The sequence below is a fragment of the Thamnophis elegans genome, chromosome Z (genome assembly GCF_009769535.1).
Source record: "Thamnophis elegans isolate rThaEle1 chromosome Z, rThaEle1.pri, whole genome shotgun sequence".
NCBI classification, from domain to species: domain Eukaryota; kingdom Metazoa; phylum Chordata; class Lepidosauria; order Squamata; family Colubridae; genus Thamnophis; species Thamnophis elegans.
Window position 1 is genome coordinate 5941419 of NC_045558.1, and position 26378 is coordinate 5967796.

At 43.5% G+C, this 26378-nt stretch overlaps 2 protein-coding genes and 1 long non-coding RNA gene across 4 annotated transcripts in view; 2 read left to right on the forward strand and 1 right to left on the reverse strand.

Annotated features, from left to right (window-relative positions):
• LOC116522295 (mitogen-activated protein kinase kinase kinase 3-like) overlaps positions 1-2925 on the forward strand; it is a 96633-nt gene extending 93708 nt beyond the window's left edge. For both annotated transcript variants that reach the window (XM_032237131.1, XM_032237132.1), the window contains exons 16-17: positions 1299-1476; positions 2417-2925. In XM_032237131.1, coding sequence (XP_032093022.1) covers positions 1299-1476; positions 2417-2645 — 407 coding nt within the window. In that variant the 3' untranslated portion in view covers positions 2646-2925. The remainder of the gene's footprint in view (positions 1-1298; positions 1477-2416) is intronic.
• An 8689-nt stretch (positions 2926-11614) lies between these two features.
• ACAA1 (acetyl-CoA acyltransferase 1) lies at positions 11615-26013 on the forward strand. The gene is made up of 12 exons (XM_032235365.1): positions 11615-11844; positions 12766-12859; positions 13053-13110; positions 13897-13976; positions 14507-14549; positions 19016-19114; positions 19774-19854; positions 21937-22127; positions 22925-23104; positions 23429-23484; positions 24016-24161; positions 25076-26013. The coding sequence occupies exons 1-12, from the start codon at positions 11683-11685 to the stop codon at positions 25149-25151; spliced, it is 1266 nt and encodes a 421-aa protein (XP_032091256.1). The 5' UTR covers positions 11615-11682; the 3' UTR covers positions 25152-26013.
• LOC116520901 lies at positions 12029-13045 on the reverse strand. Its single transcript, XR_004256864.1, has 2 exons — positions 12969-13045; positions 12029-12188 (listed from the first exon to the last, which is right to left on the reverse strand). It is a non-coding gene; the product is annotated as an uncharacterized LOC116520901 (long non-coding RNA).
• Positions 26014-26378: the final 365 nt, after the last annotated feature.

A 26378-nucleotide genomic window follows, 5' to 3' on the forward strand; every position in this document is an offset into this window, starting at 1 on the left:
TATCGAGTTTGCTTGTCAGAAGATCGAAAAAGATGCTCATGTGACCCTGGGACACACACTGCAACCGTCATAAATGTGAGTCGGTTGTCAAGCATCCAGATACAAACCATGTGGCCATGAGGATGCTGTGACGGTTGTAAGTGTGAAAAGTGGTCCTTGTAACTTTGAATGGTCACTAAGCAAACTGTTGTAAGTCAAGGACTACCTGTATCTATCTATCAGAATCTCCTTTAAGACATATTTAAAACAAATTCTCTCTTCCCTCTTTTATCAAATTGAATTAGAACAAAAAGGGGGAAATGCAAGAACTTTAGCAACCAAAAAGAAAAACAGGAATTTGATGCCAGAAAGGATATGCTAGTTAAAACATGACTTTCCAATAAAAGGAGGGCCACTATTGGGGCTGCTACAATATTGCTATAAAGGCAAAGAGATAGGGACACACATACACTACATTATTTCACATCATGCATTTCTAAAATATGGACACATACACATACTATTTTATTATAATATGGGATTTTTAATACATTGGTGCACGCAAAGTTTCTTACAATATGAGGAAGGTTGCAATTGTTGAGGATCAGGAGTTATCCACATCATCGGGGACCAAAAAAAAAACACCCCACCCCAGAATTGGAGCTGCTAGAAAAAATATGTGAGATTTGTTTTGGAGGCTGATAAGAGTTTAGTTTCCAAGGGCTGCTTGTCCGTGTGAGTCCCTAGAGGTAAAATTATGGCCCTGAATATACAGCGAATATGTTGTCTTGTAATGATCTCAATCTTCATTGTGTGCAATCAAGTTCTAAGCACCAGGCACTTGGCTAAGGGAGATGGAATTCAAGGTTTACAGCAATATCCTGCCAATTTACTGCTGACTCTCTGTCATGTTGCCTTCTCATTTGACCTCTCCTCCACCTCCTCCTTCCCTATCTTTTCCTTTTCCTCTTTGTCTATCATCTCCTTCTCCTCTTCCTCCTATCTTTGCTTTTCCCTCTTTGTCTATCATCTCCTTCCTCCATCTATCTATTCTTTTTCCCTCTTTGTCTATCAACTCCTCCTCCTCCTCCTTTCTTTTCCCTCTTTGTCTCTCATTCTCCTCTTCCTCCTCTTCATTTATCTTTTCCTTTTTCTCTTTGTCTATCTTATCCACCTCTTCTCCTCCTTTCTTCCTCTTCTGTCTTCTCCTTCTCCTCTTTGTCTGTTTCATTCTCCTCCTCCTCATCTTCTTCTTCATCATCTTTCTCCTTCTTTGTTTCCCTTCTCTGCATTGTTTTTTTCCCCCCCCTCCAATCTAGGTGCCAACATTTTGAGAGATTCTGTCGGGAACATTAAACTAGGAGACTTTGGGGCCAGCAAACGCATTCAGACGATCTGCATGTCTGGGACGGGTATAAAATCTGTCACGGGAACTCCCTACTGGATGAGCCCAGAGGTGATCAGCGGAGAAGGCTACGGAAGGAAGGCCGACGTGTGGTAAGAACCACTTTCCCAATCTAGCTTTGTTTACAGCACCAGTCACCAACTGGTGGTCCTTGAGAAATATTTGGTGGTCCAAAGAAAAATTATTAGCATTTTTTATGTTGCAATAAATCAGGGCTCCTCAAATTATGGCCCCTGGGCCAGATACGTGCAATGAATGCTGGTGTTGCTACAGAGTCTCCCTCTTTGGGGTTTTTTTGTGTGGGTCAGAGGAGGGTCAGAAATTCCGACTTGGGGCCTGCTTCGGCCTCCTGGTGGGGGGCTTTGGGCGAAGGCTGGAGGGAAGAGCCGCTGGTGGGGAAGAGCCGGAGGGCCTCGTTCCAGTGGGACCACATCATGGCCTGGAACTGGCTGATCATCTCAGCCCACTGAGCCTCCAGGCGCCGGCACCTGGCCTTGCGCTCCTGCAGGTCTTCCCTCTGCTTGGAAAGCCCATGCTCATAGTCCTCAGTGAGGTGCTTCTGCTGAGCCTCCTTCTTGGTCAGATCCAAATTGAACTGAGCTGTTTTGCCAACTCTTTCTCATGGTGGCTGCTTAGCTCCAGCAACTGCTTCCAGTTGGGGCCCTAAGGAGCCCGGGTGGGCAGGCGAGGAGGGGCTGGTAAGGGAGAGGCGAGTGGAGGCTAATGAGGCGCCCCTTGATGTGTGTGACATTGAGTTGTCCACGCCCACCCAGTCACATGACCACCTAGCCACGCCCACCCAGCCAGTCATTAGGCAGATCCTATTAGTGGTCCGCGGGATTTAAAATTACGAATTTAGTCCGATTAGACTAAATTATGAATCGAGGTCTGAAATGATGGTGACCCCTGATTTACAGGCTTGATGTGATGGGAAACCAAGGAGGAGAGCAGAGTCCCCTTCGCCTCCCAAAAGCGTTGCAGAAATAAACATTTTTGGGATTTCTTTTTTCCCCCCTCCATTTTCTTTCCCAGGAGTTTGGGTTGCACCGTGGTAGAAATGCTGACCGAGAAGCCACCCTGGGCCGAATACGAAGCCATGGCCGCCATCTTCAAGATTGCGACCCAGCCCACCAAGCCTCAGCTTCCCGACGGCGTTTCGGAGTACTGCCGCAACTTTCTCAAGCTGATCTTTGTGGAGGAAAAGCGGAGGCCCACCGCGGAAGACCTTTTGAGGCACCCGTTTGTGAACTTCAGCCTCTAGCAGCGGTTGGAAGAGGAGGAGGAAACCAAAGACTTCGTGCCTAAAGAAAAGGTGTGAATGACGACGGAGACCTGTGTGGTTCTCCGTTCAGCCTCACTTGGGGCTGCTTCTCCCTGAGCTGTGTAGTTTTCTTATCAGCCTCCTTGGCTGGGTCTTATCGTGCCTTTAGGCTGAACCTCCATCCGTCTTGATCCTTCTGGATCACGGGTCTCCAACCTTGGCGACTTTAAGACTTGTGGACTTCAACTCCCAGAGTTCCTCCACAAGTCTTAAAGTCGCCAAGGTTGGAGACCCTTGTTCTAGATCAGTGTTTCTCGACCTTAGCGACTTTAAGTCCTGTGGACTTCAACTCCCAGAACTCCCAGAAGCTCTGCTGGCTGGGGGATTCTGGGAGTTGAAGTCCACAGGACTTAAAGTCGCCAAGGTTGAGAAACACTGTTCTAGATGATCAGCGAAAAAGGAGGTTTTACCAAACAGTTGGTGCCATTAATAAGAGCTGTGTGTGCCTTGTGAATATTAGCAGGTTTTCTGCTTGGGTCGCTTTCTGATGAGAATTGAATGGGTTGGATCAGCCACTAAGGAACAAAAGAATGAAGGAATCCGGTAGATTCTTGACTAGAGCCCTTGAGTAAAACTGCTTCTCAGAACCAGCTCAGTTGTTGCCTGCCAATAGGTAGCTTCGGAAGGAGAGCTTAGAGGATCCTCATTTTCAGGATCCTTGGAAAAAGGAGAAGCTGTGATTCGTAGAATCGCTTACAAAACAATCGCCTTGATTTTTTTAAAAAAACAAAAAACCGCTAGTGAAATTTAGGAGCATAGGGGGCTTCTCCAAACCTTTGACCCTGAAAAGGAAGGGGGAAAAAAAAGTTATATTCCAATCACATGTTACATATTTCGTTAAAACCGCAGAGGGCAGTTGTCGGCTGTTGCTAAATTATCATGGCTCATGTTTAGTTTTCTTCTAAAATCACAAAAGTTGTTTAAAAAGATGGCAGACCAGTTTCCTTGCTCTACCCACCACTGTTGCAAAAAGGATAAATAAAAATATATCCCTCAAGGCTTGTGGTCTGAGGGATATCACACAAAACGCTTCCACCAAATAGCACTCAGCAATTATTTAAGTATAAGATATCGGCATTAACTTTATTAATGGGTTGAGTGAAGAGATGGATTCTGCTACTGAGTTAAAAGTGGCTCTTTTCCCGCAAACTTATTTGTGATCAACTTATTTATTTATTTATTCTTAAACAAAGTAGACACTTATTAAAAACAACAACAACAACAACAACAACAATGAAACATTTTCCAGGGCAAAATAGTTTTCCCACCTGGGTTAGCTGAATGCATCATGTGAAGGAAAAAAATGCCCATTTATCTCAGCTTGATGAATGAAAGAACTGTTTGATCTAAGGATGACAACTGCCTCGGTTTAATTTAGTGGAAGAGGTTTACCAAGCCTCATACAAATGAAGAGTACAAATACTGTAGAACAGTGGGAAGGACAGAGTAAACAAGGCTAAAAAAATTTCAGCCTTGGAAGAGATAATTTTCCGTGTGGACAAGTAAGCTTTCAAAGCGAAAAGAGATAAGTTACATCAAGGAAAGTTTGGCTCAGTGGTAAAAGGAAGCAATTTATAGATAGTCTTCACTTACAACCATGCTTGAGACTGGAGTTTCCATTGTTTGTTGGTGCCATCATAAAGCGAGTCATCACATGGTCATTTTTACCATGGTTGTTAAAGAAATCTATCTTCCCCACTGATATTTTTTTTTCTGTCAGAAACTAGCTGGGTAGATTTCAAATCTTGGGTGATTGCAGGCCATCTTGCCAAAGATCTGAATAGTGATTAAGAAACTGCAAATTAATAAGTGGAAAGGCAGAGTCATAAATAACCTTTTTTCCAAGGGTATTATAACTTTGGTTAAACGAATGGTCATAAGTCAAGGACTTCCTGTGTAAGGCCACCAGAGCCAAATCATTCTCTGCCATTTTTTTCTTGATTCACGTTGCATATTGCCAGTTTGAATATTTCTCAGAAAGTTAAAATTCCTGTGGTGGTATAATTTATATTTCTTGTGCCAGTGATCCAGTTTAAACGTCTGCGATTGAAGTCCTTGGGTACTTTAAACAATTGTGTGTATCTAGCAAATATTTCACTTAATTTACATTCTGTGCTGATGAGAAACCTCATTATAAATTTCACCCTCGGAAAACAAGATTTTTTGGGGTTTTGCTTTGTTTGGGTTTTGCTTTGTTTGGGTTTTGCTTGTCACAAGACAGGCAAAAAACACCACATTTTGTGGGCTACTTTTACGGTGATTAAAAAACTAAAACAAGCAGAGATTGCTTGAAGAATTTATGCCCTTTTTTGGTGATTGTATAGTACATGTAGTCCTTGACTTACAACCATTCATTTAGTGAGTGTTCAAAGTAAAAAAAAAATGACTTACAATGGTTTTTCACGCCATCATTGTAGCATCTCCATGGCCACATGATAAAATTCAGATACTTGGCAACTGATTCATGTTTATGACGGCTGCAACGTCCCGGGGGGTCATGTGATCATCTTTTGCCACCTTCTGACCAGCAAAATCAATGGGGAAGCTTGATTCAATTAACAACCGTGTTACTAATTTAACAACTGCAGTGATTTACTTAACAACGGTGGCAAGAAAGGCTGTAAAACGGGGGCAAAACTCACTTGACAAATGTCTTACTTAACAACCGAAATTTTGGGTTAAATTGTGGTCATAATTAGTTCCAACCCTTGACTTCCAGCCTGAACTCTCTTATCTATTAATGCTGTTAAGACAGAAGTTTCAGTAAACTGATGCTTTCGATGGGCAGAACTGTGGAACGCAACAGAGTTTTAGAAAGCAAATTTGCAAATTTGCTTTTTATGATGGTGACTGGAGTCCTCGCTCTCCTTGCCTGTGCATTCAGCAGGGTGTGCCAATAATCTTACCCAGGGGTAGGATTCAGCTGGTTCGGGCGAACTGAATGCTAGTTTTACATCTGGTTTGCCGAACCGGTAGTTGCACCTACCCTGCTTCTTCCAGGCATCTCACCCATTTTGGATGCCAGGTAAGTGCTGAGGCCATGCGGAGGCTCTGGGAGGGCGAAAAACAGGCATCCCGGAAGTTCCAGGAGTCTGGAAACGGGCCCGTTTCCAGCCTTTGGAGGGCTTCTGGAGCCTCGGGGAGGCCATTTTTGCCCTCCCAGAGGCTCAAGGAAGGCCTCCGGAGCCTGGGGTGCAGGAGTTTGAGTAGGCCACGCCCAGCATGGTTACGCCCACCCATCAACCTGGCAGCAAACCAGTTGCTAAAATTTTTGAATCCCACCCCTGATTCCTTGTATTGGTTCTTCTGAAGCCAAACTTACAAATTGCTAGACTTTCTGGTGCTATGAGTTCCAATTCCTAAGAAAGAACAAACTCTGTTTATTTTTTTTAAGAAAGTTGTTTATCCAAAGATGATAAGGAGAAGCCCTCAATGTCCCCACCTTTTTTTTTTAAATCATTTTTCTACTCTGTATTTGGACCAAAGATTATATGCATTCCAGTAATAGTAATATGTGTAAAGAATATTTGAAGGTGTAAATTGTTACTTGTTCATCTCAGCCCATTTTGGAGAATTTCCTTTCTCGGGTTTTTCTCCTGTATTTCTCCTAAGTTGAACTGGATTTCCTGCCTTGTTGTTTCCATTGTTTCTTGGATGCCTTCAGAAATGATGTTTGCACTTTGGCAGTCTTTGTGACAATTATGCCTTTGCCATCAATATATTATTGTGTTCTTTCTCCACCTATGTTGATATGTAAATAGATATGAATAATTCCTCAGGTGCCTTGATTTCATTTTTGCTGATTTCTCTGGCTGTGATTTATATGCACAAAAGAGAATAAAACAGACCAAAAACATGAAAAAGAAAAGGAATACATTGACTTTAGATGCATGGAAACCAAATGCAGCTTAGCTAACTGGAATCTGTTGCTTTTAGTGGCCCTTATTGCAAATTCAATGGAAGTTTCCACACTAATGTATGAATTCTATACAATTTGTTAAAAAAAACAAAAGGAAATACATATATCAAGAAAGAAGTACTGGTACTAGAAACTCTGCTTTTGGGGAAAAACAACAACAGCAAGTTCATTCATATCTTCACGTATATGGATTCTATTTTTTTTCCCTACCCAGGAAAATAGGGTTAAGATTGCACATTGTCTAAGGATCACAAGCTGATCTAAAGACCTACCGCTACATGGACTTACTATATTTTAATTTAAATTGGCCTAAACCTGGATTAGCTAAGAGATTTGGAAAAAGTTTATAGAGTTCTTTGCTGTTAACTGACTACTAATTCATAGAGTGCCTTAAACAGACACTTCATCAATTAGCAATGAAGACAGATTCAGAAGTCATTAAAATAAATTCTGTAGATACACTCATCAATTGTTCTATCCTTGTTAGCAGAATCCTTCCCATTTTGTGTCTTAGGTGTGTTGTGAAGGGTCTCTCAGCTTGGCTGTTTTCTTGCAGACATTTCATTTCATCCCTGAACCATCTGCAAGAAAACAACCAAGCTCATTTCAACCCTGAGCTACAAATATTCTCCTTTATTTGTGTGTTGTGTTTGCCCCTCGGCTTGAAGGTAGAAAGAGGCTTCAAATGTAGGAGCTTCACTTTTTTTTTCAGAATGCAACACACCAATGTCCTGTTCACACAATGCTACATGAAGGCACTATGTTAAATAGACCAAGGATTCCCCCAATCTTTTGGACAAATTCTGTGCAGAAAAGTTTTTCCGTGGACCAGAGATGGTGTGGTTTCGTGTGCTCCCTGCACCCCGCTGATAAGGCTTCACTTGTTTGTGTGGCCCAGTTTCTGACCAGTGCCGGTCCCCAGACCAGGAATTAGGGACCCCTGAAATAAACTGTTCATGCCAACTACCAATTGGATTTTAGTTTACAATGTTGAACGACGTATGGGTGGTATGCCAAAGTCTAGTTTTATTTTAACAACTCCCTTGTCAAATGTTAATTCTTGAGGTGATGTCCATGCCTTATTACAACTCTAGAAGAATAAGATAACCTTTATAGTCATTTTTCCCCTCCTGTGGGCACTCAGGCACACATTAAAAATGAAATTCTGTAGCTCAGAAGTGTACATATACATAGCAAACATGTAGACATGCTATATATACATAACATATGTATAGACCTACACCCTTGCATATAAATACATATAAATATTAATCCCTGTCCATCTCGAGTACCTAGCGGAAAGAGGAAGCTTGGAAGTTCAGAAGGTTGATACTGTAATGGAACAAAACTTTGGCTGAATCTGGATGTTCTGCTTCGGGTACCACGGGGCCTTTCTCTCCTCCTGGAAGGAAAACAGGTCATGAGGGGCATGTATAACATCCCAGACAATCCTGCGGACCCTCTCGGGCATCACTTGTAGGCCACGCCCTGCATAGGAAGAAGTGAACTGCCAATGAACTTTTCTGCCATCCTCACCACTCCCTGCACCGCCTTCCTGTCTGAAGCAGTGAGGCTTCCAAACCAGACATTATGCAATGTGACAGGATGCTCTCAATCGTCCCTTTATAGAAAGTGGTGAGGACAGGGGGGGAGGAAGATGCACTTTTAGCGTGCGATGCAGAAAATGAAGGCACTGCTAGGCCCACTTCACTGTTGTCTCACTGTTGAGGATCCAAGCCAGACTACTTGTTCGCTGCACGCCAGTAATGGTTTCCTCTTACCTTTGCTAACAGCTTGGAACCGGGAGCATGCCCGAGCATGGTGCTTCTGCACATGCGCAGAGCATCCGTAATGATGGGCGGGGAGGGAGCCTCCAGCCCCTGCCGCTACCAGTTCGCCCGAAACGGGGCGAACCAGCAAATACCACCTCTGCTGCACATCCAGAAACTTGATATAGCTTACCATCTCTACAGGTTTATATGCAGAGGAATGTGGCTTTCCAGATTCTTCTGGAATCAATAATGGTCTCTTTAGTTTAAAGAAGGGCTGTTCTTATTACACCAGTTCACCCTCTATCCCCTTGCGGGAAGCTCCCTCATTGTCATCTTAAATAAGGCCCACCACTGTTGCGTCGTTGGCATACTTCACAAAGTGGCCAGTGGCAAACCTTACACAACAGTCAACAGGGTGAACAACAGCGGGTTTAGGATGCAGCCCTGACCTGTCAATCTAAAAAGAAAGCCATACAAGTACAGCTCAGTTTACAATTCATTTAGTAACTATTTGAAATTACAACGGCACTGAAAAAAACGTGGTATACAACTGGTACTCAACTAGATACAACTAGTATCTCTTGAGCCACAGGAACCACGATTTCAGTTGTTTGGTTACTGACCCATATTTACAAGGATTTGTAGCATCTGGAGATCATTGTAATCACTATTTGCCACCGGCTTCCAACATGCAGGGTTAATGCAGGAAGCTGTATTCATTTAACGACTGTGCGATTCATTTAGCAGCTGAAATTAACCCCCCCCAAAAGGTCGCAAAATCGGGCACGACTTTTGCTTAACAACAGATATTCTGGTCCCATATGTGGTTACCTGTATTGCTGTTTATGGCATGTGGGAGACTTGGTTGAATATGGACCTAAAATGGACACCTAACATCAAAAACGTCATCAAAAAAAGCACCACAAAGGATGTTCTTTCTGCGCCAACTCAGGAAGCTTAAACTGCCCAAGAAGCTACTGATTCTGTTCTGCAGAGAAATTACTGAGTCTGTCCTCTGCACCTCCCTAACTGTCTGGTTTGGCTCTGCAACCCACAAGAGAGACACCGACTTCAGAGGATGATCAGAACTGCAGAAAAAAACAATGGCTACCAACCTGCCTCCCCTTGAGGACCTGTAGGCTGCATGAGTCAAAAAGAGGGCTGTGAAAATATCTACAGACCCCTCACATCTGGACGTAAATTGTTTTAACTCCTACCCTCAAAATGACGCTATAGAGCACTTCATACCAGAACAACTAGACACAAGGACAGTTTTTCCCCAAATGCCATCACTCTGCTAAACAAATAATTCCCTCACCACTGTCAAACTTTTCACTAAGGCTGCATTACTATTAGTCTTTTCATTGTTCCTATCCCCCCACCTCCTCCCACTTATGACTGTATGACTGTAACTTTGTTGCTTGTATCCTTACGATTTATATTGATATTGTTTCCTGATTGCTTATTTGTATGCTATGACTATCATTAAGTGCTGTACCTTAGGATTCTTGGAGAATGTATCGTTATCTTTTATGTACATTGAGAGCATCTGCACCAAAGATAAATTCCTTGTGTGTCCAATCACACTTGGCCAATAAAGAATTCTATTCTATTCTGTATATTTTTATTAAGTGCTGTAAATGCTTCATCATCCATTCCCCCCTCCCCCTTGGATTGCATAAAATAAAATGCTTCTAAAATCTGTGTTATTCCAGAATTAAAAAGTTTGTTTTTGATGGGAGAGAGGGGGAGGGTAAAGAGAAAATAAGTTTTATTCTGACCTGGGCTTAGTTGGTGCGTTATATAAATTGGACCATTTCAGAAGAGGAAGAGTTTGGTATGATGCTCATATATTTGGCAGTTGCTGGCTAAATGTAAAATATGGGAAACCAATTCATAAAACTGCCCGTTGGTATGTTTCTGTTTTATTCCCCACCCTCCTAAATATTAACTCTGCCTGTGAGACTGCAATTCCATAAATCTGACAAGAAAACAGTCAAGAATTTACAGAAGGGATAGAAATGTGTGTTAAATTGTGTGGATTTCAACTGCTTTAAATTGTGTGCACTTCAACTCCCAAAATTCCCTAGTCAGAAGTTCTGGGAATTGTCCAAAGTCCAAACATCTTAAAAGCTCCTGAGGCTGCAAAATATTAGTGTACAGATAGCTTTGACTTACGACTGGCCGCAAAAGGTAGCCATGTGACCCGGGACGCTGCAACCTTCATAAATACCAAGTTGCCAAGTATTTAAATTATGATCGTATGCTGCAATGGTTGCAGAGGTGGGTATTCAGCCGGTTCTGACTAGTTCTGGAAAACTGGTAATGGAAATTTTGAGAAGTCCAGAGAATGGGTAAATACCACCTCTGGCTGCCCCCCCCCCCATCTCTTCTCTGCCTCCTGAGCCCCAGCTGATTGGGAGGGAATGGGGATTTTGCAGTAACCTTCCTCTGCCACGCCCACTGAGCCATGCCACGCCCACCAGGCCACGCTCACAGAACCAGTTGTAAAACAATTGAATTTTAAGTGTGAGAAAGTGTCATAAATCACTTTTTTTTCAGTTGTAACTTCAAATGGACACTAAAGGAATGGCTGTAAGTGGATGACTACCTGTATGGTATCTAATGGGTTGTGCAGATTAGAGCAGTTTTTATTTTTATTATTTTATTTATTTATTTATTTTGCAAAGTATGGCACCCAAACTGCCCAGATTGGCTCGTTAATTCACTCCCCCAGCCCGCAGTTGCAGATTTGGCAAAAGTTCATCCCAGGAATTCCTGCTTGGACCATTCAGACGAATATAAACCCACTGCCCGCGATGTTACTGTTGGAATCCCCTGTGGGAGCGACGGCAGCTACGAAGAACTACACGTCCCAGGATGCCTAGCGAGTCCCCCCCTGTGGAGAGTGCGCACTCCACGTCGGCGGACGTAAATCTGTAGAGATAGGAAAGTGTAGAGGGTAGATTCTGTAGCTTGGCTTTCCTCGAGCGAAAGAGAAACTCCGTTGGGCCTTTGAAACAAGCCTTGGAGAGTTCCATACGTGTAGATCGCAAGAAGGATCCTAAAAACGAGAAATTTCTACTGATAGAATAAAACCTTCGTTTTCTAAGCTGGCGTTGAGTGCGAAGGAGTGGGGGCGACTCTTCAATTTTTCAAAGTCTACGGAGCCTGCCTTTCAGCCTATGGAAAGATGGGGGGGCGGGGCTTTATCGGAATGGTCCGCGCGGCTGCGCATGCGCCCTCCGGCTTCGGTTGTGGCAGAGGTTTTTCTGAGGCGGCGAAAATGGAGCGGCTGAAAGTGGTCCTCGGACATCTGACCGGCTCCCAGCCGCCGCGGCTCTGGACGCCTTCCCCTTGCCGGGCCTCGCTCTCCGGCCCGGACGATGTGGTGGTGGTGCACGGACGACGGACCCCCATCGCCAGGAGCAAACGGGGCGGCTTCAAGGTGAACGGCGGGGCGAAACCCCCACAAACTGGGCTCCTTTAGAGGCCTCGGACTACAAACCCCATGGTCCACGGCCCCTCGGCCTTCTCCCTGGGAGCGGTAACCCAGCATCTCTGCACGGGGCGCGGACATACATACATACATACATACATTGGGGGGGGGGGGAGGTCCTTCTCTTTGACATGGGAGTTGTACAGGGGATTATGCCGGGGATTATGGGCCTGATGATCCCACTTAAAAGAGTTTGGATGGGCGGGGTGGTGGGAGTAAAGAGGCGGCTGCCCTGGGGGATCCAGCGTTCAGTGCCTTATGGAGTGCAGTTCCCATCATCCCCAGACCAACACCTGAAACAGAAAGAGGCTGCCAAATTACCCAGATAATTAATTAATTTTCTTTTTTTCCCTTTTTTTCTTTCTCTCCCTTTCTTCCTCTTTTTTTCTTTTCCTTCCTTTCCTCCCTCCACTCACTCTCCTTTCCTTCCTTCCTCTTTTTTCTTTTTCTTCCTCTTTTTCTCCTTCCTCTTTTTTCCCCTTCTTTTCCTCCCTCCACTCACTCTCCTTCTTTCCTTCCTTTTTTCTTTTCCTTCCTTCCTTCCTCTTTCTCTCTCTTTTCTTTCCTTCCTATTTTCCCCTTCCTTTCCTCCTTTCACTCACTCTCCTTTCCTTCCTTCCTCTTTTTTCTTTTTCTTCCTCTTTTTCTCTCTCTCCTTCCTCTTTTTTCCCCTTCCTTTCCTCCCTCCACTCACTCTCCTTCTTTCCTTCCTTTTTTCTTTTCCTTTCTTCCTTCCTCTTTCTCTCTTCTTTCCTTCCTATTTTTCCCCTTCCTTTCCTCCCTCCACTCACTCTCCTTCTTTCTTTCCTCTCTTTTCTTTTCCTTCCTCCCTCTTTCTCTCTCTCCCCCCCCCTCCCACTCCCTTTCCAGGAAACTACACCAGACGAACTCCTGGCTGTGGTCATGACTGCTGTCCTGAACGATGTGAAGCTAAGGCCTGACCAACTGGGCGATATCTGCGTGGGTGAGGACCTTTTGGGTTGCAGCCTCTGGTTTCCTTTCCTCTCCTGCAGATGGATGGACAAACTACCAGGCGGGGAGTGGGCTGTGGTCATCCCACCTACCTTTCCTACCTTTTTAAGCAATGGCCTCTGCAGTGTATCTGGGAGGGTAACCAAACCCTGATAACCGAAGTGAATGCATCTTTTTGTACTTAGGCAATGTACTTCAACCTGGCGCTGGATGCACGATTGCGAGAGTTGGGCAGTTTATCAGGTGAACTTTGCCACTGAACAACCTAGAAGCGAGATCATGGGCACAAAACACCAAGGCAGAGGCCAAAAGAGGGAATCTGGTTTGGTTAATACTAGCAGTTGCAAAGAAAGGTCATGTGACTTCTAGTCCAGTTTGATATTAGGCACTTGTACTCCTGTTTCTCCTTTGCTGTTTTCATTGTATAGCTCAGGGATGCCCAACCTTGGCAATTTTAAGACTTGTGCATGTCAGCTCCCAGAATTCCCCATGCTAGGAATTCTGGGGAGTTGAAGTCCACCAGCCTTAAAGTTGCCAAGGTTGGGCATCCTTAATGTAGGAGATGGAAGTGAGATTCTGTAGAGGTTATTCATATATTGACTGATTGATTTTTTACCCTGCCTTTATTTATAAGAAATTCAAGATGGCAAACAGACCTAATACTCCTTCCTCCTCCTATTTCTCCTCAACAAGAGCCCTATCAGGTATGTTGGCCTGAGCAAGGCTGATTGGCCCAAAGTCATCCAGCTGACTTCCATGCCTAAAGCTGGTCTCAAATTCAGGCTCCTGGTTTTTTAGCCAGCACCTTAACCACTACACCAAACTGGCCTCTCTACCTAAGCTTGGTTGAGGATTGCAGAGTGCTGTACAATCAGTTCCTAGTTGCACAGTTTTTAATGGATCTTCCTAAAGTAACAAACCAAGGCCATCGAGGCATAACAAAACCTTAAAATTAGTCCGCTGAGGCTTGAGGGTCTTTTCCAATTCCTCCTTTTATACATTTGAAGTATTTTATCTTTTTTATTTTAGTGGCATCCCAGAGACTGTACCAATAATGAGCGTTAACAGGCAGTGTTCATCTGGATTGCAAGCTCTGATTAATATTGCTGGTAAGAAGGCTGGGTCCCTCCCCGTGGGACGGTCAGACTCCACGCATGGAGTAAACGTAGAATTTCAGTCATTGAACCACAGGGGTTTTCAAATACCTGATATACTATGGTATGTAGAGGTTTTAACTTCTAGAAGGTAACATTGTAGATTGCCTGGTAATACTTTCTGTAGAGGAAGTAATAATCTGGGTGCCAGTAAGTTCTATAGAACAGGGGTCTCCAACGTTGGCAACTTTAAGACTTATAGACTTCCAGAATTCCTCAGCCAGCAAAGTAAAGCTGGCTGAGGAACTCTGGAAGTTCACAAGTCTTAAAGTTGCCAAGGTTGGAGACTCCTGTTCTATAGAGTTCTAGGAATACTATTTTTTTTTCTAGGATAAAGTTGATATAATCTTTAATTCCTTTCTGGGGGGAAAAAACACCATCTAAGTGAATGAATATGCTGATCCTCCCTCCCCCAGTAGCACTTACAAAGGAGAGTATATGTGGAGTTCACTGACTGATGTGAAATTTCTATTCTTTACTTACAGGTGGCATTAGAAATGGTTCTTATGATATTGGTTTGGCCTGTGGGTAAGTTTTTTCCCCCCGTAATTGTTCATTGCTTACCAATAGCATCCCTTTTGTTGATTACCCCATTGTGTAATATTTTTAAGGAGATTATGAAAATCTGTATTTTGTAGGATTTCTGGAGACCAGCGTTTTGCAGGAGTGTGAGAGAGCAATATTGCACTTTGTTGCACAATACCAGCCTCAAGGAAATCTCGTTTCCTAATTTGTCTTGGAAATAATTTTAATTTGATTTATAATAACCTCCAGTGGGTTTTTTCATCCAGTTTGTTTTGTTTGTGTAACAGCCTTATATATATATATATATATATATATTTTTTAAAAGCAGCTGAGGTGGTGAAAATATGGTTTTAATCACCTTGTAGGTATCCATTTTGTGCTGCCTGCTTAACTAAAAGCGGTATATAAGTCCAACTGCTAAAATGAATGAAAGCATTGTAAAATGCAAACTCTTTGCATTCATCAAAACCATTTTTAGAATTAAGTTCCCTGCTTTTTCTGTTAATTGATACTTTGGGATAAAAAAGATAACTTCTTTACCAATTCACAGGGCTACTAGGGGGAAATTCCGTGCAGCTGCTACTTCATAGCACAGATTCCCCACTACTGCTACGTCCACATATAGTTTCCTTGCTGGCAACGTGGAATAAATTTCTGTCTGCCTTTTTCTGGGATTTTGATTTCTCAGTCTAGCCTACAACCCTGATATACGGGTAGTCCTCAAAATACAGCCATAATGGAGGGAACCCAGAATTCCTCTCATGTTGAGTCATCTACATCTCCAGACTTCTTTTAATGACTCTTTTTTTTGTAGTAGTCATTAAGCAAATCAAAGTATTCCAATGGCCATTTTGGTGGTTTTTTTTTGCCAGAAATAGATGCAAAAGGCCAGATATTGCCCCGCCCCTCAAAAAAAGAAATCTCAGTCACATAACTTCAGAGCACTACAACTCGCCATTAAGATGAGCCAGTTGCCAAACCTGCCCGAAATACAGTGACGCGCCCATGTGTGTGGGTGTGGGTGTGGGTGCACCCATTGGAACTCTGGAACTGGGTCAAAAGTAGCTTTTGAGTATGTCCGTCCTAATTGAACGATTAAGAGGGGACTACCTGTATAAAATGGGATAAGCAACAAGCGCAATAGATTTCTGGAAATCAAGAGCAGGTATTGTCAGAAGTTACCAAAGGCTGAAATGTCTGCGGCATCAGGTCGCTGTCAAAAGCCCCTTCCTGTATTCTCACACACAAATATCAAACACAGGCCAGCTTAAACGCTCAGCTGTGCCAAAGGTGCTTCTTCAAGAGGCAACCGGACTTTCGTTGTTTTTCCTTGAAAACGTTTCGCTTCTCATCGCTTCAGAACCGGAGAAGCTTCTTGGAGGAGAAGTGGAAGGTCTTCAAGAAAAAAACAAAGGAAGTCCAGTTGCCTCTTGAAGAAGCACCTTTGGGACAACCGTGAATGGAATGGCTGAGAATCTCCATAGACTTTCCTCAGCTGTGGTGGTGTTCCCTGTGCAGCTATGAGAGTGGCCGGTTTTCTCATTGAAGTTGGGTGAAGAACGTCTCGAAGAGAAAAAAAAGATTTTGTCCTCTGTAGCCCTTTCTCTGCTCTTCTGCTGAGAGCCATTCGTTTCTTGGCAAGGCGGAAGAGAAAACAGCTTCTAAGAAACTAGCATGATGCCTTGATATTAACCTCCCCAGTGGGAGTATTTGGCCCTTAAGCCAGGAATTAAGCAGGTGAAATAAATCCACTTCCTCTTGATGTCCTTTCCACTACAGTTGCGTAGCTGTGGGTGAGTGCAGGTGAATGCCAAGTTTTAGGCTTGTTCCACAGCATGTAGTGCTGGACATAAGATTACAGTGCGAAGTTTGGTATCTGCTTTGATTCAAAATCTTCAGTCAGCGCCTTGGCAAGTTATCAGCCCATCCTCAGTGCCACCTCTGTAAAACTGAACTGAAAGGAACGGGTGTCTCAGTACGGCAGAAACCCCTGTGCTTGCAAAAACATTATAAATGTCGTTCGTTCTCTTCCACGATCTCATAGCATGTTGCATAAATGCAAAAGCAACTGATTTAAGCAGTCCACTTGGAAACTAGGTTAGGTTAATCAATTATGGCTGTGTTGATTGGTGTGGCCTCCTGATCCCTCCAAACGAAACAATTGCTTCACAGGCCTTGTGAAAATGAGCCCTAGGCCTCCTTCAATATTCACACGCTGTATCAGGACCCATCCGTGCTGTAGCTAGACAAATACTGGGATAGGCCTCCACACGTCGCTTTACACCCCCATAGCTTGGTTTAAATTTCGCAATTGCCCGCATAAGCTTGGTTGGCAAATTAACTCCTGGAATAATCCAAGAACAAAGTTGAATACTCTGTGAAGGCTGAACTGAGCTCCCTGATGTTGTGCAACACTAAGTTTGCATTGCTACATTCCTGCAGTTGTACGATATCTGATGTGGAGTAACACTGACCTCAATAAAGCACAGAGGCTTAATCTTCTCCTCTCCACAAACTTGTGCTAGCTCTTCATGATTGCTGCTACGAAGTGTTTATCATAGGCCAGAATCTAGAGGTGTGTAAGCTTGTGACAGATGTTCTGGATGGTTTGTTTCACACGTTATCAAAAATGGTACAACCTCAAAAAACAATCAGTTTTCTCCATTGGAGCTCAGTTGGTGACATCCTGCTTCTTTACATGCATCGATATTTAAAATTCAACATTACTCAGGATGGACACACAGACTTTGAAGATGACAAATCCCCAGTTGTTCTCTTGCATGGCAGTTCTCGTGAACCTTGTGGCTTTAGCTGTGAGAAGTTCCAATGGGTTTGTTATACTATGTTGTGCCATGCAGTTATGAAGTGGTTTGTTTCTTGAGAAAAGCACTTTTGGGATTTGCAATTGCTTCTTTAATAATATATTAAACTTTAATAAGAGGGGCCATTTCAAGAAAACTCACAAATATCCTGTGCCCCACCATGGCTCCACTTTTAAAATTCCAAAACATTACTGCTGTATCCCTATTGACTTTGAATGCTATACTCCTACAACTGCTTGATAATATTTGGTCCAACGGAGTGGATCTACCCCAGGGTTCTTCCCTTAAATATTCTTGTCCAGTGAGATCTAGGAGGTGGTCCTTCCCCCCCCCCCTGCCCTTTGGAGTACCCTTCCCCTGAGATCCAGCTGGCCTGGCCCCTATTGTCATAGCTTTCAGAAGGTCATTGAACAGTTGGCTCTTCTTTCAAGTGCTAGGATAGGTCTCTCTTGAGGAAATACAATTCACTGGGTCATTTTGAAGTGAAAGTAGGGAATGTTTGAAACATGCCTGGAGCCCTTCTGGATCTGAATCTGGTAGGGGAGGGGGGGCAAATGTGGAATCTGCAAATTTCTTGAAATAGTGCTGACAATGAACTTTAATATCAGTTTGCCAAGACAAACAAGTCCAAATGGACTTTCATCTGGGTACAGAAGTTTTGGAGTTTTAATTAAATATTTTCCAGCAGTCCATGGTTCACATTGATTTACATTTTTGTTGTATAGTAACTTCGTGCATTTAGTTCTATTAAAATGCTTACTTATTCATTCGGTTTTTGAGGAATCCATGCATGATTTGTACACAAATAATCCTCAATGGCAAATGAAACAAAAAAAAATGTTTAAAAAGTTGGAATATTTATAATTATCAGGTACATCCAAATTATATTAAAGTAAACAAAATATCTTCGCAATCCTCAAGGCGTGTCATAACTTTTGAGCAGCCCCTAATGTTGCTTATGTTTGGAAATCAAAAGTTGAAAAATTTGACACCCTAACAATAGAGCGCAAAATTTCTGTTGCTAAGCGAGACAGCTGTTAAAGTGAGCCCCAATTTTGCGACCTTTCTTGCTTTTAAGTCAATCCCTGCAGTTGTTAAGTAGCACAACTGTCAAATAAATCTGGCTTCTTCATTGACTTTTTATAGCAATAGCAGTAGACTTATATACCGCTTCATAGGCCTTTCAGCCCTCTCTAAGCGGTTTACAGAGAGTCAGTATATTGCCCCCCAACAATCTGGGTCCTCATTTTACCCACCTCGGAAGGATGGAAGGCTGAGTCAACCCTGAGCCGGTGAGATTTGAACAGCTGACCTGCTGATCTAGCAGTAGCCTGCAGTGCTGCATTTAACCACTGCGCCACCTTGACTTTGCCTGTTAGAAGGTCACAAAAGGAGAATCAGGTGATAACACCTCCCCCCCCCGCCCCCCAGGACTGTGCAAGCATCATAAGTCTGAACCAGTTGCCAAGCACCCAAATTTTGATCACATGGCCATGGGGATGCTGCAGTGATTGCAAATGTTAGAAATGGTCGTAAGCCCCTGTTGGAACTTTGAATGGTCATTAAACGAGTGGTTTTAAGTCGAGGACTACCTTTAAATGAGAAATATTCACAGCCTCCTTTTCTTCTCCTCCCCGCTCCCCCCAGAGTGGAGAGCATGTCTCTCCGCAGCGCTACCAACCCCGGGGATGTCAGCTCTCGCATCATGGACTTCAGCAAAGCGAGGGACTGCCTGATCCCAATGGGGTAAGAGGCTTCGCCTTTAGTTTCTCTGTTCCTGACATTAAAAGCTTGGTACAGTCTGGGCTCCCACGTTGTCCTGGGACACGATGTCGACTGGTTTTGTGCTACACTAACACAAACAAATGTTGTTGATTCGGCAACACCATTAAAATCTAGCCACTGCTAGATTAAGCGCACAATACCAGTCGTTCCTTGTTAAGATTCTGGGAAACTTGAGTAATGAGTGGGTGGATGTAATACCTCCCGGTTTGTGAGTGTTGGAATATCATCCTGTCACACCCAGCATTGTTATAAAACATCCTGCATCATAAAAGCAAAAGTTGCAGTCATTGTGGAGTAGAGCAAATGCACCCAATTTTGCATATTTGAAAAAAAAAAAAAAAACAGGACAAGATGCTTTGATAATTAGAAGATGAGCTTAATAGTGTCTCTTTTTACGCCAGGCCTCCATTTTCACCAACTACTGTAGCTACTGTAAAGTTGCTTTTGGGAAGATGTGACAATTGCTGTCACTGAATTAATTTATAGCGACTTGTGAGTTAGAACATTCGGGAGGCAACTTGTTCCATTTGTCCTTTCTTTTTTTCTTCTTCTTAATAAGGAGATAAAGATGCTTTAGAACCCATGAACTGATCCACATGCTTTTAAATATTGTTTTTCAGAATAACTTCTGAGAATGTGGCAGAAAGATTTGGTATCTCCCGAGAAAAGCAAGATGCTTTCGCCCTTGCTTCTCAACAAAAGTAAGCGGAAAGGGATGGCTTTTTGCTGTTTTGTGTGCTTTTCCCCCACATTTATGTTGCTTGCGGTTCTCATTTTTCAGAGCAAACACCAGAATCATAAAGATGGACCAGTCCTAAGATTTTAAAAAAGTTCTGGCCACTGTTTCACTGCCCTTCATTTACTCTATAGAGCTACATAGAGCATCTATTTTGGGCTGGAATTGTTAAGCAAACCTTATGATTTGCTAGGATTGTGGTTTTTGCCAAAAAACGAGTAAGTGCCAGTTTTCAGGAAAGTTATCGTGAAATGCAGTCACATGACTAGATAACACGGCAAATGACTTTTAAAAGCACTACTGAGCTCCATAAATTATGTCACATGTCCGTGGAGGGGGCCCCATGGTCAAAACTTCAAATCTGATAGTAAGCCCCATTTTGGAGGGGTTGGCCATAACTTTAGATGGCTGTTAAGCGACCGGCTGTAACTTGAGGACTACCCATACTAGATATCCTAGTGCTTTATAGTTGGGAAAGCCGATGCCAACTAATGAGTGTTTCCAAATTAGCATAGTTTATTCCAAATGCATAAAATAACATGTCCTTGTTGGACTCTTTCGCTTAGACCAGGTTGAGGTCTCCAAACCTGGCCACTTCAAGACTTGTGGACTTCAACTCCCAGAATTCCCCAGCCAATTTGAAGATACCTTGCTTAAGACTATGACCACACAGATTTATATGGCTCCCTCCATTTATGTATCATTAGTCATTTTGGATTGCGGTTCCCATTATCTTCCAGACCGGCTAACGATTTTACACAGCGTAGTTGGCCTGATAAAGGCAAGGGTCTTAAGACCCTTGAGTGTCCTTTCCCCCAATGTAGTCTGCTGTGATCCAGAGGGTGCTGATGGAAGTGCAGCCAGAGTTCTATTCAGATATTAACTCCTAGTTGTGGAGAACCCAGCCCTGTTGCCTCTATGCAAGGATTGTGTACAATCACAATATATCTGGGGCAAGTAACCTAGGTTAAGGCTGCAGGATTTGCTGAAACTAAGAGCTGGCTCAGTTGCTTACCAGAAACGGGGGCCAAGGGTCATTTGAAAGCAAATAGGACCTTTGGTGGGAAAGCTGAGCCATCCTTACTTCTGTTTCTCAAGACCCCCAAAAACTACAAGCACTGGACTGCAAGGTAGCAAGTCTGGGAAAGGGAGGTCATTATTCTCCTAGATCAGGGGTCTCCCGAATTTGGCAACTTTAAGACTTGTGGACTTCAACTTCCAGAATTTCTCAGCTAGCATGGCTGGATAAGGAATTCTAGGATCTGAAGTCTGCATGTCTTAAAGTTGTCAAGTTTGGAGACCCTTTTGGTAGATTACTCACCTGCTTTTAAACACACAGACACAGACACACACGTCAAGCTTTTGTCAGACACAAACTAACATGGTTTTTTTTTAAAAAAAAATGGCATTGTATTACTATTAACATAATACAGTCTCATTTGTGTTTACATAAATAGGGAATCTGTGTTTCATGTTACGAACCATCTCGGACTAAGGTCGCATCCTCTATTATTCTGCTAAGCATTAGAGCTGTAGGAATCCTCTTCATTGCTATTGTAAGACATAGATAGTCCTCCACTTATGACAATAAAGGAGCATGTCCATTACAGTACTAAATCATGATGGTTATAAAGCAGAGCGAGTCGCCAACTACTCATTGTTGTGGAAGTCCTGCGACATTAGGGCATCAGAACTTTGAAACTGAATCATAATTAGCCCTGGGGAGATCCGTCAAGATAAACTCCTCAACTTATGACAGGGTCCTTAACAACTATTCAGAGTTTATCTTGTATTGTGCAAGATAAATGACAGTTTGATCAAGGTTGGTGCTGCTTAAAAGCCATTTTTTCAAGGGAATAGTTATGATTATTTCCAGGACTAATAAAAACAATTCCCTCTATCTGACTCTTTTCTCTCTAACTTCTTGAAGATGTTTCTTGTGAAAGTTTTAAAATACATCTGGGCTCCTTTCTTATATATACTAAGTCTTTTTGAGGTTTCAAACATATACCATAATGATAATTATTTGGGTGTGGTGTGTTTCCAGAGCAACTCGAGCTCAGAAGTTGGGCTGGTTTAAAAATGAGATTGTCCCCGTGGAGACCACCGTCACCGATGACCAGGGCACTGAGAAAATAATCACAGTGCTGCAGGATGAAGGGATCAGGCCCAGCACCTCGCTGGAGGGATTAGCCAGGCTGAAGCCAGCCTTCCAGGAGAATGGGACTACCACAGCTGGTAAGCCTTTGTCTCGGAGGCCAGAGACAAAGTGGAGGGGATTGACTTAGTGCCATAGAGCCAGTTTGGTTAAGAAACCAGGAGATGGTGAGCTCTAGTGCCACCTTAGGCATGAAAGCCATCAGGGGGACTTTGGCACCATCACTGGGAGACAGTGAATTCTAGTCCTGCTTTAGGCATGAAACTTAGTGGGGGACGTTGGGCCAGTCCCTCTCAAAGATAAAAAAATAAATGTAAAAATAAGTAAAATGTGTGCCAGTTTGCTTTCAAACTAATAGGAATAACAGATGGAGATTAGGGGATCTGAGTTCAGGTTTCTATGTAGTGGCAGAGTTCGCACAGTGACTTCAGGCCATGTCTTGGCATCTATCTCTCAGCCCAGATTATCACACAGTGGAGTGGTGGTGAGGATAAAATAAAGTGAAGTCTCATTTTATGCCATGTTGGCCACCTAGAACGCAGCCCCCCCCCTCCCCAAGCATACACAAAGCCCCTTCATACATTTCCCATCGTTGTTACAAAATTGCCTTGTTAATGTGAGAAAAGGGAAAAGTTATTTCCACATTACACAATTTGCAGAGTTCATGTAAACTGTTTTTAGACTCCATTAGATTTTTTTTAATTGTTTTTTTTTTTTTTTTTTGGCAACCCTCTTTATATGTGAGAGTGATGTTCATTGTAGAAATCTTTTCTATCACTGGTTTCTGGATGGCGGTGATGTAATGAACTCAGCTGTGCTGTTCTATCGGTTCGCCTGCACCTCATAACTTAGGTCTCCATGAAATGGTTTCTCTCAGGTAACTCCAGCCAAGTCAGTGATGGGGCTGCTGCAGTGCTCCTGGCCAGACGTTCCGCGGCTGCGCAGCTGGGGCTTCCTGTCCTTGGGGTGCTGAAATCGTATGCTGTGGTTGGGGTCCCACCAGATGTTATGGGCATAGGGCCAGCCTTTGCCATCCCAGAGGCACTGAAAAAAGCAGGTGAGCAGCATCATCTGAGATGAAGAGGGACGGGCAGAAATCCACGCAGTTAATGGAGTATCCTTCCTTTGGGTGGAAGGGCTCCTGACACCATTCCCCTTCGGGAGGAGAGTGTTTCCCTCAACCTGTTGCACTGTTTGCTCATGGTGGCCCTTCAGGGGGTGGGAGGTCTTCCTGGAATGGTTTTTAGGACTGATTAGGGGCATCTTTGGGGCAGAAGGACACCGAATCTCCATGGTGTGTCACCTATAATAATAATAATAATAATACCCCTGGAAGAGGTAGGTTTTACGCCGCTAAATTGTGCCCATCTCTAACCTGCAGGTTTGACGGTGAAAGATATCGATGTGTTTGAAATCAATGAGGCCTTTGCGAGTCAGGTAAGGTTTTTGGAGGGGAGGTTAGAATGAAGACACCGTGAAGGAAATATGTTCCCAAAATTGAGCCCAAAATTTCCGTTGTTAAGTGAGACATTTGTTAAGTGAGTTCTGTCCCATTCCATGACCTTTTTTTCCATCGTTAAGTGAATCACTGCACTTACTAAGTTAGTAACCCGGTTATTAAGTGAATCTGGCTTCTCCATGGACTTGGCTTGTCAGGAGGTCGCAAAAGGGGGTCACGGGACTCCAGGACACTGCAGCTGTCGTAACCGAGTCAGTTGTCAAGCAACTGAAGGTGACGCATGGTTGCTGCAATGCTCATAAACGTCAGTGAGATTGTAACTTCCAGGAATCACTAAATGAACTGTTGTAACTGAAGAGCTGCCTGTGGGACTGATGTGTGTATAGAGTTGTGGTTATAAAACGTGACATCTCAAAAGAAAAAGAAAGGAAAGAGTTAACCACGAGGTCACTTATTCCAGCTGTTTGTCCCAACTGAGTGAAGTTGGTTCCCTTGTCTTGTTTATCCAGGCCGTCTACTGTGTGGAGAAACTTGGCATCCCCATGGAGAAGGTGAACCCTCTGGGCGGTGCCATTGCTTTGGGGCATCCTCTGGGCTGCACCGGGGCTCGGCAAGTTGTCACTTTGCTCAACGAGCTGAAGCGCAGGGGAAAGAGGTGAGCGTGGAAGGCGGGAACTACGAGTACGCGGCTTGCACTGGTTGGCTTTTAAAGGACGCCCACCACCAAGGAATTTCTCCACCTGCTCGGGAGGTCGGACATGTAAAACCGGATCTCCTGCAAGTTTTTAAATTGCGTAAACGGAAGAGTGAGAGGACGCCCTGCTTTAAATCTTACTCCTCTTGAGAATAAGGTTTTTATTTGGGCTCGTTTTATTTATGTCCCACCTTTATTTATAAATAACTTGAGGCAAGCGAACATATTGCGTACTCTTTCCTCCTCCTATTTTCTCCACAATAACAACCCTGTGAGGTGGGTTGGGCTGAGAGACAGTGATTGGCCCAAAGTCACCCTGCCGGCTTTTATGACTTAAGGCGGGACTAGAACTCCCTGCCTCCTGGTGATTGGCCCAAAGTCACCCTGCTGGCTTTTTTGATTAAGGCGGGACTAGAACTCTCAGTCTCCTGGTGATTGGCCCAAAGTCACCCTGCCGGCTTTTATGACTTAAGGCGGGACTAGAACTCCCTGCCTCCTGGTGATTGGCCCAAAGTCACCCTGCCAGCTTTTATGACTAAGGCGGGACTAGAACTCTCAGTCTCCTGGTGATTGGCCCAAAGTCACCCTGCCGGCTTTTATGACTAAGGCGGGACTAGAACTCCCTGCCTCCTGGTGATTGGCCCAAAGTCAGTCACCCTGCCGGCTTTTTTGACTAAGGCGGGACTAGAACTCTCAGTCTCCTGGTTTATAGACTTGCACCTTCACAACTAGGCCAAACTGGGTCTCTTCTTTAGCCAGTAAATTCTCTGTCAGAAGGTCTTTCCTCTCCCCAAATGCCTTTGTGTCTTCCAAACTGCTGGTCCCCGAGACCCTCTGCCTGTGGAGCTTAGGCCTGATGTGCTTTCTTGTTCCAGGGGCTACGGCGTGGTTTCAATGTGCATCGGGACTGGGATGGGAGCAGCTGCGGTATTTGAATATCCGGGGAACTGAGCAGAACTTTTTGTGCAACCTGCCCTCAAGGCCTGGGAAATGACCTGTGATACGTCCTGATGTGCAGTCCGGCTTTATGACTGTTACGGAGATGAATTTGTAAGCAAGGATCTTTGGCTTTTGGTCTTTTAGAAAACCTATTAAAAATAGGCCCTTTTGTATGAATTAATCGCGAGGGTGTCCAATGAAGGTGGGTTGGGGTTGGTGGAGGGAGATGGGGGGTACCTGAGAAACTTGACTGATCAGCAGTCTGAAAATAGATTGCCTTATCTGCAGTGCTGGGATTAATGTGCAATTGGAACAAAGTGTTTTCTCTCTCTCTCCCCTTGAATGATCCTTACTCCAACGAGTAAGTTCTAAAGTAGCCAAGGTTCTGCTTTTGGCTGGAGGGGAGAATAATGATTATTAGAATCAGCTAGAAAATGGGGCTGTCAGTCCATTTGAGGACAATTTTAAAAAATCATAGCACAGCATTTATTGCTGCTGGGCTCCATTTTCAAAATTTTTCTAAGAACTCATAAAGAGCCATTGCTGGTTTGATTTTTTTTTCTTGTCTCCTTATTTTTTTTTATCACACATTATTTTTGAAGATGAACTGGGATAGGTATCTTTTTTTTTTTTAAGAACGTATTACTGTTACCCTGAACAGGGAGAAAAATTATTTTTAAATCCTTAAAAGGAAAAGAGGCAAAATAAGCAGGTTAAGGAATCACGCGATTCAGTGGTTGGTTGTAGCAAGAAATAGCTGACGATTGCTTTGCTGGTGTTCTAAAGAGTTAAACCAATTCTTAAAAGATGTCTTAATCAACTAATTAAATTTATGTTAATGGAATAAATTACATTAATAAAGCCTGTGAATGGTTCCGAGTCATTTAATTCCTGGAAAGCCAATTTTTAGAACGATGGTTGGCACCAAGTTAGATGTTAAAGGTAGTCCTCGATTTGCGACCACAATTGAGCCCAAAGTTTATGTTTCTAAGCGAGAGATTGAGTTTTTCCCCATTTTACCAACTTTCTTGCCACAGCTGTTAAGTGAATCACTGCAGTTAAGAACATGGTTGTTAAGTGAACCTGGCTTCCCCATTGAGTTGTCAGAAGTTTGCAAAAGGGGATCACATGATCCCAGGGCACTGCAACTGTCATAAATATGAATCGTTGACAAATTTCTGAATGTTGCAATGGTCATGTGAAAAACAGTCATTAGTCACGTTTTTCATTGCCTGTGTA